The sequence below is a fragment of the Strix aluco genome, chromosome 3, assembly GCF_031877795.1.
Source record: "Strix aluco isolate bStrAlu1 chromosome 3, bStrAlu1.hap1, whole genome shotgun sequence".
In the NCBI taxonomy this organism is placed as follows: domain Eukaryota; kingdom Metazoa; phylum Chordata; class Aves; order Strigiformes; family Strigidae; genus Strix; species Strix aluco.
The window spans coordinates 128,646,625-128,663,448 of NC_133933.1; the positions used below are offsets into that span (position 1 = coordinate 128,646,625).

Sequence of the window (16,824 nt, forward strand, 5' to 3'; positions counted from 1 at the left end):
AAAAGAGGATTGGGCATGGATGTACTGAACTAAACTGAAATGAGAACATTCTGAAATTTCTTTAAAATTCTTGCTCTCCTGACTCTCCCTGCAGATGGATGGGGAGCTGTTACTACCTACAGTCTGAAGACAAGGAAAGTAAACCATAGGGTTGGGGAAGGCATTGATATTCATGAAAGACATCCTTCCATGGGTCTGTGCCTAGGATATTTTGGTATGAAGGGATTCAGGCTATTAATGGGCAACTTGAGCTCTTTCAGTGGATGAGCAGAGGGGATCTCAAATTCCAGCACTGCCTGCTTATGCTCAGTAATGCTCATTTTTCATTTAAAGAAGGTAAATTAACTGCAAAAAAAACACTGCTCACTCACCTTCTGGTGCCTCCTCTGTGAAATCCTCCTATCTTTTAACTCAAATAAAAACCTCAAACGGTTAGCACATTTCAGAGCCTATATTTATGAGTTCCACAGAAAATGGACCATAAATCCATGAGTAATAGAAGCAGTTGGCTGCTGGATATCAAATGAAGTCTTGTGTCACAGTCTGAAAGCCCAAGGCATTTTATTTTTAAAGGAAACCTTACACCTGGGTTGCCAGATAACCTAACTCTCCTCAAATTATAATCACTGTGTCTGATTCTGCTTCCTCATCAGCTGGTGTAAATCAGGAAGCCACCTGTCAACCTTCATGGCATTTCACACAGGTAAAACTAAAGGAGAACTGAGATACTTAACATTGTTTCACCAGTGTTATTATATGCTACAAGAAACCATCACCCATTATTTTTTCTTGGTATCCCTTAAACACTAAACAACATCTCAATATTTTACACTAAAGAGTACAAACAGCATTGGGCTGTTTTGTTTTTCCTTCTTCTCAAAGTGACTAAACAGTAAACACAATTAAAAATTTAATATATTATGTACACTGAAACATGTTTTCAGAAGATACTTTCTTTTCTACACCCTTAGGCTCAGGCAGAACTAAAGGGTCTTTCCCAAGATGGCTTGAAACAACAATTTGAAAATAATACATTGGAGATATTACCATGAAATGCAGTTCAACTCCCAAGACTTCACACTTCAATGTCAAACAATGTTTGGAAAGATAAACTCTCTTTCCTGGCACTGGTATGTCTCAAAGTTATCCTATTAAAAAAGATTACTAATACACAGTGATACCACGATGTGATTTTAATGGAGTAATTTTCCTCCTCGGAATGTTTCTGTAAGAAAAAACCTCCTCACCTCTTGTAACAGCTGCTTCTGCACACTGTCGAAGGTGTGACATCCTCTCCATTGTGACATTTCCTTGAACAACCACCCTTCTGCTAATCACTGCCACCACAGCACTCAAAGGCAGGCTTTGGCCATTCACCCATCCATCTTCAACACTGTGGGAGTACCTAGGGAAAGACATAAAAAAGCCACAAAAGCATCTACACCTGTCAGATGGCAAGAATGATGTTTACCCTAAGCTTATGACTCCAACTTTCGAATTCAGAGCTGGGTTCAGTTTTCTTCTCACCATGGACAGTGGCATATCCAATGTGTCCGCAAATGTGGGCTGGATATATTTTTCTTTGGTTGATTTTTTTTTTTATCTTTTTGTCTCTCAAGCTCATAAATTTTCCCTAGATTATGTATATTTACACGTAAATATTTCAGTCATTGAATTTCCATCATCTTTCCAAAACATATTTTGGTGAAAAATATCAGTACTTTCTTCCTCAAGCCCCAAATATTTCCAAAAATGATACCGTTAATCTTCCTAGGCACTGGAGTTGTGTTGCCTCCCAAATAGATAACACATTTCAACACTGGCGCTCCATGTGATGATGATAAGAAGTACAGTTTGACCAAGATCTCCACTCACAGAAGACAAAGAGAACATAAAGCAGTGAAACTATTACTCACTGGAAACATGGAAGCATTATTTCCAAACTGAAATAATTCACTTTGAGTGTGTTGTTAATCACCTTAAGCAAATCATCCAAAAAGGGAAGTTTTGGGGTTTTTTTTTAATGAAGTCAGACACTTTTTGTGAAAAAAATATTCACTTTCTCAAGAAATTAACTATGGAGTAAATTTCTTTGCCAACCCTATGCTGAGGCCACTGGACTGTGCTGACCATGGGTGTTTTCTGCTTCAAAGGTTTTCTCAGTTCATGGTTATGATACAGAATTTAAGCATAGTCAGAAACATTAGGGATTGAACGTCCACTAGCTTTAAGAGGAACTGAAATACCTCTGACTAACTTTGTTAAAGGGATTTATATAGTTATTATGTCCCAAGGAAACATCAAATCCTCACTTTGACCAAATTTTCCTCTGGTTTAGTTCTCTGCTATAGAAATCCCCTTGGCCCTTGAAAGGATACCTGAGTGGTGACCTAAGGTACAGCTCCGTGTTGTTCACAGACTCAATAACAGCCATTTCTTCTTGCTGCTGTGCATCTCCAAGGCCTGTCTGCCCCACCACAATTTTGTCACCAGGTTGCCAATCAACAGGTTCCTGGAGCACTAATCGTGTGTCATTAATGTGAGCTGATGATTTCAAGCGTGTTAAAGATACTTTGGGCATCCAGCCTGAAAAAAAAATTTAAAAAACAGGTCAATCAACATAAAAAACCAGGAGCAGCGTGCTTAGAAAACACTGCCTCACTTGGATCATCCCACAGTCATTCATTTCTTCTTGATGTTGTGTAGGAGATATGGGACTAATGTTACAAAAGAGTATTTGTGAACATCTGCTTGGATCACAGAATCACAGAATTGTCTAGGTTGGAAAAGACCTTGAAGGTCATCCAGCCCAACCATTAACTTAACATTGACAGTTCCCAACCACACCATATACCTAAGTGCTATGTCAACCTGCCTCTTGAACACCTCCAGAGATGGGGACTCCACCACCTCCCTGGGCAGCCCATTCCAACACCTAACTACCCGTTCTGTAAAGAAATACTTCCTAATATCTAGTCTAAACCTTCCCTGGCTCAACTTGAGTCTTTTCCCTCTTGTTCTATCACTTATTACTTGGTTAAAGAGGCTCATACTCAGTTCTCTGCAACCACCTTTCAGGTAGCTGTAGAGGGCGATGAGGTCTCCCCTCAGCCTCCTCTTCTCCAGACTAAACTCCCCCATTCCCTCAGCCGCTCCTCATACGACCTGTGCTCCAGACCCTGCACCAGCTCTGTTGCCCTTCTCTGGACATGCTCGAGTCATTCAATGGCCTTTTTGTAGTGAGGGGCCCAAAACTGAACACAGTAATCGAGGTGCAGCCTCACCAGTGTCGAGTACAGGGGTAAGATCCCTTCCCTGTCCCTGCTGGCCATGCTATTGTTAACACAAGCCAGGATACCATTGGCCTTCTTGGCCACCTGGGCACACTGCTGGCTCATGTTCAGCCAGCTGTCAATCAACACCCCCAGGTCCTTCTCTGATGGTGAATCAGACTGATCTGGATCAGAAATGCAACTCTTTCTAAACAACGTCTTCATTTCAAATCTTTTGTCTTTATTGGTCCCAAAAAGCCGAAAAAACATGCTGGAAAGAAGTTTGCTCAACAGGCAGTGGGAGCTGAGATTCAGGTTCTTTCCCCCAGAACTGACATCCTTATGTGAGAAACAGCCTGTTCTTAAACACCCTTTATAACCAACGGAGAAGAGCAGTCTTTGCAGGGACCATCATCCTTCTCTGAGTTCAAAAAGCACTTAGAATTATCAGATTCCCCAGTCAAGTGTCCAAAACAACATCCAGTGAATCTAGGCCCACAAGTAACTTGCATTCACAAAAACACATGCTTCTATTAATAACATTTCAGTGAGATATGAAAAGACAAATATCACCAGTTTCAAAAACTTTTAAGAGTGTGTACAGATTGCTCAGCTAGCAACATGAGGTCATTTTGAAACTGTCTCCAGTGAAGGATCTGAAATGAGGGGTCATTTTTTTGAAATCTTGGGTTAAGTGGCTTAAACATTTTATATGAATATAATTTGTTCATCTTTTTTTTTATTCAAAAGCAGAAATAACATTCCATACTATTTTAATGCTGCAATTTTGGGGATTTTTTTCCATAAAACTTGAATCTCCGAATAGACTGCTGAAACATCCTTGGTGAGACCTTAATCTGGATAGACCTGAAAATATATTTTTAACTTTAAGGTACAGCTGATGTGAAGATCACGTAACATCCCTGGGGATGGGAATGGGATGTAGGTGTGGTGAGCAGTGTGAATATATGGGTCAGACCAACTGCAAGATGAAGAAAAGCCCACTGCATCAGCAACCTGAGTTCACCACTGGAAGGCAATAGCAAGGTGGCAACTGCAGTTTCCCAAATTCCCTCCTCTTCAGTGGACATATTACCAAGTCTGTGTACAACAGCCCTGGCAATGAAACATCTTGCCATTTCACCCTTCCTTCTTCACTTCATGAAGTTTGCTTTAACTCTTGACATTTCTTTTTCCCTAGCAGGCTTTGGAACAAATTGGTCCAGTGAGATCCAACACACCGAACACCATCAGGGGACAGTATGTGCCTCACACACCCACATTTAGTATGTTTTTCCTTCCCTCCTTTGGAATAGATCATAATTTACCTTTAGCCCACAGCAAGTTACTGTCCTCCCTGGTTGTGCTATAGAAAAGTAATAACACCAGAAATCACTGAGAGTAGAGGTTGCATTCAATAAATCATTTTCAAATTATTTTAAGCAAGTTTTTCTCTTTCCATATCTTGTTTCACTTTCTCGTTGTTTATACTCCAGTGTCCCAATCTTTTCCTTAATGAAGATGGAAATAAAAAGTAGCACCTCCAATTCAGTGAATTCACAGCAGAATAAGAAAGAATCAGGTCTTTATAGTCTGTCAACTTGAGCACCTGCTCTGTTTGTCAATGATGGGCATCTAAACCTATCTGAGATATTTCTGGATTATTATATTTTCTTTTTTTCTTAAATCAGACTTGAAATTTCTCAATTTACAGATAAGCAAAATTCCCAAGATACCCTTCACTTAATGTGCCTTAGTTCATATCATGGAACTGGGAATGCATCAAATGGATTTCCTTCAGATGAAACTAATGCAGAAGCTGTAATCCAATAGAACATATAATACACTTTAGACACTAAAGGAACCAGACTAGAATGACTCTATAGTAGCCCCTAAAACACATACAGTGTGGACACTGCATCCCCAGCCCCTATATCATTCGCTCTACAGATCTGCTTCTACTGGACCATACTGTTTTCTAATGTAGACATAGCCAAAGCCCACCTTGCACCATTCATGAGCACAGTCATCAAAGATTTTCCTGGTGAGACCTCATGCTCAACACAGCTTTAGCAAGCTCAAAAAAAACCATCTTGATCTCATTCTATGTGCATCTTTTTACTAGCAGCAGTCTCATCATCTTTATTGATTTACCTTCTTTCATTGAGTGAATCTCATGAATTTTTAGGACTCACATAAAAGCGAACGACTGACAGCAGCCATCTGCATGTTGAGCAGCATACAATTTTTCTCCAGCTCTGGACTTTTTGTTTATAGTACTGATTTGTGTCCATGTGTTAGAGTGTGTGTCTGAGTGCATCTGTGGCCAGACACACCACTGACTTCCATTGTGTACATCTGTCACACACACACTACAGCAACCATTATAAAATCACTGCTGGGCAATGACTCTTGTCATTAAGAGGTGCAAACCACTGTTCTGCATTCAAAATATGCTCTAATGGAAAAGGCTTGTTTCAGGCTTTTTTTCCACTTCCAAGCTCTGAAACAAAATTTTTTAAGGAAAATCTTCTCAAGTTGTTTTTTCTTCTAAAAGAAGAGTATTCAAGGTACCCAGACATTCCTTGGTTTTTGTTTTGTTTTTATTTTTTGACTTCTTACTGCATCCTCCCAGACTCTCTCTCTGTCTCCCATTCCACAGTTTGTTTTGCCTTTTTCCTGATGATTTAGGCAGGATGGGATATTTCTTTGTATGTGTAAGATCTACTTCCAATTTCCAATACTTTTAGTATATTTTTGTTAGGAAAAAAAAAATTCCAGCAAATTGGTTCTTTCCTTGCTTCCCATTTATATTCCCACATACAACAACACCTGTAAGTCAATTCTCCTCTACTCTAAGCAGCACGAGTGACCCACAGGATTTTGTCAGCAATACTTTCATGGTCAGTTCACAAAGGAGGGACCATAACTGAGACTTCTTTGTCTTAACTATAACATATTCCTAACCCCATGATTTTGGTGGAAGCCCCTCGTACACTCACACACAAAAGTACTACACTGTTCCTTGAGCAGTCATCACCCATTGGTGTTTAAAATCACCCATTCTCCTTTCTAGAAAAAAATTACAGCTGGTTAGTTTTTTGAAAGTAGGTATAACATTGCGACCTATATCTCACATAGTTCCAACTATAGGAAAACGTGCAACTCTCATGTTCTCCAACTTCAGTATCCAATGAAGATAGCTTGAAAAAAAGTACAGCACTCACCAAGCCCCATAGTCACTGTCACTGGTGGTGCCTGCAATTGCCTTGACTTAGTTTGGAGACTGTGGGTTGGTTTCAGGTACCTAAACATGTCATTTTTGATGTACAATTGGCCTCTAGCTGCTGTTCCAGAAAGGCATTGGTCTGGCATAAGATGTGTGTCCTATCTGCCAGACCTACATAGATACCTTGGATAGTATAGAGTGCCTGAAATGGTCCTTTAACACTCAGGTAAATGAGCAGCCAAACAGATGGCAGACAGCCAAATCAAATTGCTACTGCTCCTTGAAGAAGTTTCAAGGGCTCTACTCACCTACCAGGGGTTGGCTGATTGGATAGGGCACACCACTTTTCAGAGGCACTTCTACTCCCAACTTTTGAATGGGGAGGTGAAATATGCTGATGAACATCTCAGGAGAGAATAATCTCCAGCTAGGAGACAACCTTCCTTTCCCAGAGGTCTTTTCCAGCTTCTCTCCTTCAAAGAACCAACACGCTCTCTACAAAGATCATGAATACCTAAGGGGGGTTCCCTGGAATGAAGACCTCTGCCTCTGCAGTGTGTCTGCAGGACCACCCTTTGAAAGCCCAGAGCCCTCTTTCTTGTTTCCCCTTGAAAACAAACTCTATTTCAGATGAAACATACAGGGTTCATAAAATAACCTTCAGTGGTTGGGACTGGACTGTGCAACAGGTAAATAAATGACTTGTTAGAGAGTAGAAGATTTAAAAGACCAACAGCTGCAATATATTTAAATTATTACTTCACCAAAAAAGTACTGCAAGCAGAAACACTCAAAAGTACTGAAAAATAGATGAATCTGTATAACTCCTTAATTATTAACTCATTTTTAATAATTAACTAAGCTCAGATTGGGAAAAAAACACATCTTGAGATCTAAGGCAGAAGTGCCTTCATGTTAAAGAGACAGGACAGAGCCTTTAGACTCTAGATGCCATTGTAGGCAAAGTAAGAACTGAACATTTTACTAAATGACTCGACAGAAACACCTTTAAATACTGAGCAGAGCAGAACCATGTTATCAAATAGCAACCCAGAAATTCAAAGGAGGTGAAAACAACTTCCAAAGTGAATCAATCACAAATCATAGCATAAGGAACATCTTGGCAGCAGGACCCTGATTTACACTTCCTTTTGGAAGCATGATGTGAAGATGCAGTCTTGTATAGAGCTGGCAAAATTAAGAACAAGGCAATTCTGATGTGTACAATGCCACGCTCTTTTCTATGTCAAGCAGAGAAGAAGAAAAATAGTATAAATTTAATTCCTTGCAGCCCCTACCACAAAACATTTCATAAATCTACGTAGGATGCTATATGACTTCACCAACTGATTTTGCCTAGTCCTAAGTGGTTCAACCAGAGATGACAATTTGACCTTTACAGAAATGTCTCAGAATCACGTCAAAAGTCAGCAAACTCAGCAAGGTATGTCAGGGTATTCTTATCTCCAGGATTACAGTAAAGTCTGTCTACATCAGACGAAGTGCTTAAGTACACACTTAACATCTGAGCTGTCCAGGTGAGTGAGGTGTTTAACTGACTTGCTTTAATTTGGCATAGCCATACACGTTAAATTACTATGTAACAGTCTCCAAAATAATCTGATGAATCTGATGCTCTTACACCTGTAGATGGTACTGCGTGTTGTATGTTTAGATAAATTAGGTCATTATTTACATTCCTCCAATTACAAAAGACATGAATATTATTTCCTCTTCCAGGTGTATTTTGGGTACCTCAAGGGGTGTTGAAAATTTAAACTGGGTGTTGAAGAGCTATCTCTGATCACCCAGCTTTGAAAGCAGAAACTGCTACAATCGGAAATATTGAGAGGGTTTTGGAAAAAAATTAAAAATGACTACAGGATAGAGAGAGGCAATTGTAAACTAATTAATTAGGAGACACGTCCTATAGTCAATGGGGAGGCTATACACTCTGAATCACCTTCTGAAGAAGTGTCTCTGTCCCACTACAGGCACAGGAGAGTTGTCTCCTAATTCAGGCAAGGGGATTGCTCCAAAGTGACTCAGGAGCACTTCAGTGGCCAAGGAGCCTTGAAAACTCCAGCTGCCCGAACCAGTGGCTGCCTCCACAAAGCTACAAGTTTCCTTGGGTCTGAACTGATGCACAGACCTGTTCTCCCCCGACCGCTGATTCTCCCCTCTCATTTATAACACTGAGCACATGTCCAGTCTTTCTGCCGGCACTGCAGAGCAGAAAGGGAGAGGGGCAGAGAAAAAAAAAGCAGTGGTATTGATCTCAGCTGAGAAAGGCCACTCCAGATCCCACTCCTCATCCCAGTGGGAAATTTTGCTTCAGACAAAACAACTTCTTCAAAGTCTCTGTTTGTCAGACTGGACAGTTATGAAGTGTTGAAGTGTTCAGTTTACTCACTCCTTGTACATTTATGAAAAAAATCACCTCTTGCCCACTACCTTAAAATGTCTCCCAGCTTTCACCAGAACAGAAACTTGGATTGACACTGGTCACCAAAGGAGGTGCATAGTTTGTAATCTATTATTTGTATTAAAGTAAGGCCTACCATGCTAGATACTCCACACATGCAGATAGCTAGGGCCAGACCTAATGGGAGTATCTCCACTGGATATAGACAAGTCCTTCCACAGCATTCATTGACCTGAGGAGCCTAGGACTATCACTCCACGCAAACATGGGTGAGGCCTCCACAAATAAAGTTATTAATTTCATTGTACACAAAGGAAGGTGCTGAGGAGATGAAGAGTTAAGTGGCTTGTTTGGGGTTACACAAGTATCTGGGATAAAGCTGGGAAGTAAGTTTCTTCTGAGCCAGCCCACTTTCTCAAAAATTAAGTCTCCTATTCCAGCTGGGAATAATCTAGCACATCTGAAAAACAAAAGTTAGACTCTCATTAGCATTTTCGGTTACTGCTCACTGTTCAGATATTAGCTGCAGAGGCAGGTGGCTGAATTGCATCTACATGAATGTCTTGTACCATTTTACAAAAAAGGGAAACTGAGTCAATTCAAAGAGATAAACCAAAAAGTGGTTAGTTTGCCCTGGTCCAAGAAGGAGATCAAAATCAAAAGAGGAGGTCAGAGCCCCCTGAGACACCTCCAACTCTCTGTCAGAAGACCATGAGATGCTGATATTGCAGGTATTTTGTGTTACCAGTCTCTCATCCTCCAGGAAATAACTTTCCAGACAACTCTGGTTTGAACTGAGAGTGATCCATTAAACTTCATACTTTTTTCACCCTCCAACAGCCAGTGCCTGCACACTTCTATTCCTGCTGATCCACTGCTTCTTTCTCTTCAGCTTCTTACATCTCCTGTCCTTCACCTCTTCCAATCTCTCCCAGAGGGTGATTCCAGTCAACACATAAATCTCACAGCCTTGCCTTTTCTTCTGTAATTCCTTCAAACCTGTTCTCTTCCTCCTTTCTGTGTCTCAGTCTGATGTCACATCTCCCAGACCACTACATCTCTTCCTCACATAGCTTCAGGAATGTATGGGGCATGGGCAGAGGAAACTGACTGCTCAACTGCTTCTCCAGTTGATTTGTGAAGGTATGTGTCTTCAGCAGGCAACCTTAGGCAGAGTGATTTTTTCAGCCTGGTTTGCCCAAGCTCTCATTTATTCCATCCACAGATTCAGCCTCCATGTCTCCTTTTATGCTCCCAGGTCTTCCTGTCAGGTTCTGCTGCACAGATCCCACTTCATGGTCTACCTTTTTCTAAGCCTTCCCTCAATCTGTACTTTTTCTCTCTACTGTTTTCCTTCTGAAGAATGCTCCTTTGGACTCCTGACTTCTCTTTCACTTCAGATAAGGCCACTGGTACCTCTTCTTTCTTCCAGCCAAGTTGTACTTTGGGTGTTGTGTCATCTGAACATCATCAGTTATACATGCCTTCATATTTCTCCCCATGAGTTTCTCAACTTCCACCTCTGCTTCTCCTCTTTGTCTCCAACTCTCTTCCCAACTCACACGCTACCTTGGGGTCAGTCTGTATTTAAACAAAATGTGTGCTTACCTCTCCTAATCATTTGTGGTCAGCAGTTTCTCACACATCTATAACACATCAATCCAATGGTGACACACTTAGAGAGAGTCTTTAGGTCTTCTCATTCTCCAACTCAGCTTCTTCCATAAGGCTGTCCTGTGGTGCTGTTGTTTTTTCCAGCATTTTCAGTTACTGGCCATAATCTTTCAGCTTTATTTGTTTGTTTCCAGAACATGCCGCTTCAAGGTACAACAGTCCTTCCCTGAAGTGTACCAAGCACAGTCACTCTTGTGTGTCTGATTTATCCTCTTGCACTCTGCATCCGCAGAAATATTTGTGTTCTTACTCCAGGGGCAACCAGAAGGCATTTGAAATCCCAGATCTCACTGCCTAATGATTTCCCTAGCCACCAGCTTGCTCTGAAAGGAGCTTTTGCCTTTCACACATTTCTATTTATTTAGATGGACTCCACCTTAAATCTATGGGATAGTCCAGATTTAAGAATTTATGTGACTAGACGACATGTTGCTTAGATGGAAAACAGATGCTCCTGACCTGAAAACAAGACTTTTTGAAGTATATGTTTTCACCTAACTTTAGATAACCAGAGAACCTCCTAACTAAGCCTGACAGCAACCAGCGTGAGGCACATGCAGAGACAGGGAGAACTGGAGAGTCTGCCTTATGCATGGGAGTGTTGATAGAAACTAGACCCCTTAAATGGGTTTTAGGAGGATGAGTTCCAGCCCTAAGCATGCTATGGGACTGTTGGTCTTTTCTCCCAGAAATTATTTAAATGTTTTAAACAATCTGCTTTTTCTGGCATGGGACAGCAGGATTTGAACCCTTCTCCTCCACACAGGGTCAGGTTCCTGCTGCATCTTCTCTTCGCTGGTATTTACCTCAAATTAATTAACCTGGGTTATGAACACACACTTTGTTTGTAGTGTTGACAAACTATAAAGCTCTTTTACACCTTTTGACAGTTCATTGGCACTTTAAAGTTGCGGTAATGAGATCCCTTTATACCACAAAAGGAATTTACAAGAACTGCAGGGCTCAGACACACAATCTATTTACGGTGACTATACAAGTTATACTGCAGATAATCTGTCAATCTGTTGCAGCTACACTGTAAATCTTCAGTGTAAATTAGAATAAGATCTTTCAATTGCCAAAACAAAGCAAAAAGAAACAAGTATTCCCCCAAAAGAAAATAATTTTGCAAGAGACAGAGTTAAAAATGTAACTCAATGGATTATATCTATGATAAAAGAAAAAAAAAAAAAACAAACCACCATATAGTCTCCGGTAATATAACACAACACAATTTACTGCAGCATTTCAGGTGTCAGACTGCCTGAGGAATCCAGCTTCCTCTCCACTGTCATAATCCCTTATTATTCCCTTTTCCCTATCCAAATTGCACTGCCTACTCAATCTTAGCTTGGCCATTCCTAAAATTTCCAAATGTCAAAGTGATAAATGGCAATACAGGCATTGGAAATGGCTGCTTCAGAAAAGAGATATTTTTAAAATATATTTTCAGATCCAGGACAGATACTTTTTGCTGCTGCTGTTTCAATTAATAAGACAAACCATAAAAATTATAATGTATAAAATTCCTTAAATTAAAAGGAATAGAAAATATTTTCCAGAAAGCCTCCTTAGTCAAGGTAACACACAGCTGTGCTGCTGCAGCTCTCTATGGTCAGATGGACCTTAAAGTCCCAAATCCTTAATTAACAACCTGGAAAAATTCTCTCATGAACCTTGGATTTGATGAAGACTTCTTAAAAAAACTGTCACAGCTACCTCACTCTTGCAGTGTCTATAGTCCTGTCACTGGCTATCAAGCGTAGGGAATCAGAAAAGGAAGAATAAGAGCTGCTTTCCTCCATTTTCACATGTTTAAAAACATCCACCTAAACCATGAGCCCTCAGCCCTCTGGACTTGAATGTTTCCAGCTTACTTTTGCTCTCTGTTAATTCCAGTCCTAGGTATATTCCCTAAGCAGTTGCACAATGTTTCTAGCTCATTTTGCAATGAGAGGAGTCAGGGTTTTTTCCTGCTCTGCATCTCTGAAAGACAGGAATGTCTTTGGGACTTCTCCGAAAGACTGGGAGATCTTTCCACCCCCATACAATCCTGCAGGACAAACTGCTGTGTGTGGGCAGCTCCTGTGGAGATGCAGACAGCTTTCCTGCTACTTCCCACCACAGCCAGTGCAGAAAGCTTTTCATTCATGCCTTAAGGTAAAATAGGAGGTCCTCTCCAATTTATAACTGCTTATTATCCCTTAGGACACCCAAGAGCTTTTCAGCTTTTTGACTGCTGCACAGGCAAGCTGCAGCAGCCTCGGTGCTGGGTGCTCAGGATCACACTGGATATTTTAGATTGAATTTGAGCATGGGCTCAAACCATGGCTTGTCTGACATCCCCATTGTGTGGGATCAAACCCAGCATCAGGCACAAGCTTTACACAAGCAATGGGCAGACTGGGACAGGAAATTTGGACCTAATCAGTCCCCTCACATGGGTCCTTATGCACAAAGCCATCCTGTGCCGTCTCACTTGTGGCACTATCATGTGCTTGGCTCTGGGCTGAGGTCCTTCATGGAGAGATTCTGATGCTGCATACCACCAGGGCAGGGGATTGCGGTACTGCTCAAGGCTGAGCTTGCCACTGAAACATGAGGACATGCAAAATTTTCTAGCAGTTACTTTCTGTTCAAGCACTGTGAAAGTGCCAAGATGAATCACAGCTCAGCTTTTCAACATCAGCTTTTAACCTTCTTGGTGGCCTGCTCATCCAAGGCCCAATGTAGACACAACTTCAGTATCTCTCTGACTTCTTCCACCTCTCATGTAAAATAGGGGTGAGGCTTCCCCATTATAAGAGCGTTCTGGAGGATGAAATCCGAGTCTACAATTAGCTAGTTGTGATTTCACTCCAAATTCAAATGAGGCTAAACTTTCAACATCTTCCACAGAATAAAAATTCCACAAAAATATTACTTTTGGAACCATTACACTTTTTTGACTATTGTCACTTTAGGGGTTTAGGGGTTTTGAATTTTATTTTGTAAAAATATTGCATTTCACTAGTGTAGAAATGTTGATATGAAGCAGATATAATATTAAAAATAATACTATGAAAGTTCAGATGAAAGTAAAATGATAGAATTAAACACCCTTTCCTTCTCTGCGTGGCGAAAAAAAAATCTGACATCATTCAAACAAGAGGACAAAGTGAATAATTTTTATTTTCTCTAGTAGGAAATATCCTTGAAAGTGACCTAGTCCTGCTGAATGTTTCGTGAAACTACAGTTTTCACCTTAAAGCATTTCCACCAAAGTATTTTTGAACAGTACCCTCAAGAAAGCAAGGGGTGTGTTATTGAGGATGGGAGGGGCTATGTGATTAAACAGGTCTAGGAAAACTCTCATTGTTGCTCTTTTCTGACACATTACAACACAGAAAAAGTACCTTCCCTGTGTTCTGCCCCATAAATGCAAACATTTCCTTTAATCAGAGGTTACCCAGTCACTTTGTTAAGTCACATCAGTCCAGAAAAGAAGGGGAAAGATTTTCCCAGCTCCTGCAATGCCTTTGCATAAACCAGTGAGCCTGATACAAAACCCACGTTCCGTACCTGAAAATAGCTCACAACCAAAGGTGCCATGCAGGAAAACCTCTTTAAACTGACACCAGGAACAAACAGCTTCAAATGCAGCAGCCAACTACTGCGCGATCCCATCGCGAGCTGCACACAGCTGTTAACATTTTGCATTATTGCCAGTTAATCTCCCGCGCTGCTGCCGAACGAGACGGGGAATGTCTGCCCGCAGGAGCGGGTACACGGGGCGGCACGACCATTTAAATGCTAAGATCAGTTCACTACATCCCCGGCACGCGATGAAAGAGAATTAGACATGCTGGAAAAGTGAAGATGAGCCCAAACGGAGGGTCCCTGCCTGGCTCAGCCTGAAGCCCTAAGAAAACCCAGATCTGGGTCCAGGCTTCTCAGCTTGCCAAACTTTGCAGGCTTTCTCCCATCTGGGGTGGAAATTCACTCTGATATTGTTGTTGGTTGCTTCTCTTCCTCCAGCCAATCTCCTGGTTGTAGTTGGGGCCAGAATTGGAAGGGGTATTTCATTATATTCAAAGGTTTCAAAGAGGTGACTCTTTCATCCCACAGAAAGCCTCCACATTTGTAGCAACCCACAGACCTCCCCTCTGTCAAGAAACACAAACTAATATATTAGCTATAGTCTATATATATTATATTATATATATATTATTGCCCATCTTTCAGTCAACTTTACATCTCATGCTTTCCTCATTAAGATTAACACCGAAAAACAAAGCAACTGATTTAAGTTTAAATCAAATATGATGATAGATTCATTTCTGTTAGGAAGAAAGTAAAGCTGTGAAAGACACAGCAGCTTTCCCTGAACACAGCTCTCTGTTTTTTTCCCCCCCCATCTGCTAGGTCTTTAAAATCTAATGGTCATCTTATATTTGTGAATAAGAAAGTGAAGGAACAAGTCATTGTACATTAGTTACTCCATGGGAAGTGCCTAAGTGCAGTTTCTTACCCCCAGTGAACACAAGGGGATTCAAGGCAGCTTAGCCTTCTGTTCAAGAGCCATCTGCTTTAATGCATCATGTTAGAGTCAAGGTCTTGAAAGGAAAAATGCTATCACAGAAGGCAAAAAGCCTCCTGCAACCACCACACAGAATAACTAGCATCTAAGGAAAAGCAACCTATGGAAGCGACCCCAGAGAGGGAAAAAGGATCACTGTGTAACAGGGGTGTGTAAATCAATGGTTTCAGTTAGTGGAAAATAACATGTATTGAAAAATGAAGATTTCAGTAAGGTAAAAAAGCACATCTTATCTCTAACAGATCTCTGCACCCTATCTTGAATCCCCTTGCTCCATATTTTTTTTCATTTTTTTTTTCTCCTGGGAAGATTTTCTTTTTAATATGTGAGAAAAGCAGAACAAATTCTCTCATGTTGTCTATGATCTCTTAATCTCAAACTCAGCACAGATACATAACACTGCTTAATAGAGGAAAAGCAAGAAGCATTTGATTAAATGTTTGATCTCTTGAGGAATGCACAGACTCTGTAGAGCACAGTGCACAGCTCACAAATATTTTGTGTTTTATTATTGATTAAAAGTGATTAAAATTAATAATTGGTTCAACTGATAAAAAGTACTTTTTTCCTGAACTAACCCTGAAAATATATAAGATTGTTCTGGTTGCAGAGAAGTCTGGGATAGAAGAAGTGCAGAATTGCCTCAGTAGTGTCATCTTCCACAGTCAGCACCCATTGCAAGTGCAGGGACATTCTTTGCAGCAGGACTACCCAGGAGACTGAAATGACCACTGACATCTCTATTTTAATTATGCTGATTATAAATAGGTATGGTATTAAACCAAAACTCTCTGGACATTGTTTTTTCTTTATCACACCGCTTTCACAGTCTGGACGAAGTGAATGTAGCATGTTATTTAATCTGAAGCATAGCCTCTTCCTTCTAGTTGGAGAGGTGTACATTATTAGTTAAAATGCCGAGAACAGGATCATATGTTCATGTCCCACATCATCACAGTGTTGGCACTGACAAAGTTTCAGCTAGTTACACAGCAGAAGCCCTGGTTTTCTTCTGGGAAGAGGCACAGTCTGTTTCGAGGGGGTACAATGGAATAATGAGCTCTTCTATCCAGGCCAGCTAAAAATGGAACAGAACAGGAAAGGCCTTTAAAATTTTTCCATCCACGATAATAAGTGTTGGGACCACAAAATCAGGCTGTCACAAAGAAAGGGTAGGTGTCCCTGGCTACTGATGCAACATCTCCACTTATGCTGCCCCTGCACCCCATTCCTGCCCGCCACTCAGCATCTGCTGGTGTCTCTGGTCCAGTTTCCCTGGGAAGGACAAAGGCGCAAGAACAGCCAAGGCCACCATGCTAAACTTCTCTCCTGAAGCTTGTCAGGAGAGTTTCTCAGGGAATAAAGTACGAATGGAGCTGGAGACAGTGATAAATTTCCCTTCTGAACAATCAATAAAATTCTCTCAGCCCCGCTCAGGCCCCTACTGCGGATGCAAGGGCCATAATTACATTGTCAAAAAGTCGAGTTGCCCTGGCTGACTGAAACCCCCTTTAAAACTGACGTGTGATTGACAGGCAGTTTATGGGTGGCACGCTCTGACTGGCAGGGGAGTTGGCTAAAGCCAAAGGCAACAGTGAAATTTCCCAGTCTGCTACAACTACCGGAGCAAAGGACTGCCACTCAC

The 16,824-nt window shown here is 41.0% G+C and overlaps 1 protein-coding gene across 1 annotated transcript in view; it reads right to left on the reverse strand.

Annotated features, from left to right (window-relative positions):
- The window catches only part of PKHD1 (PKHD1 ciliary IPT domain containing fibrocystin/polyductin), a 271,462-nt gene that overhangs the window by 146,555 nt on the left and 108,083 nt on the right, over nucleotides 1-16,824 (reverse strand). Inside the window, exons 38-39 of the mRNA XM_074820252.1 lie at nucleotides 2,379-2,586; nucleotides 1,248-1,405 (exon numbers count right to left, since the gene is read on the reverse strand). Of these exons, the coding sequence (XP_074676353.1) occupies nucleotides 1,248-1,405; nucleotides 2,379-2,586 (366 nt within the window). The remainder of the gene's footprint in view (nucleotides 1-1,247; nucleotides 1,406-2,378; nucleotides 2,587-16,824) is intronic.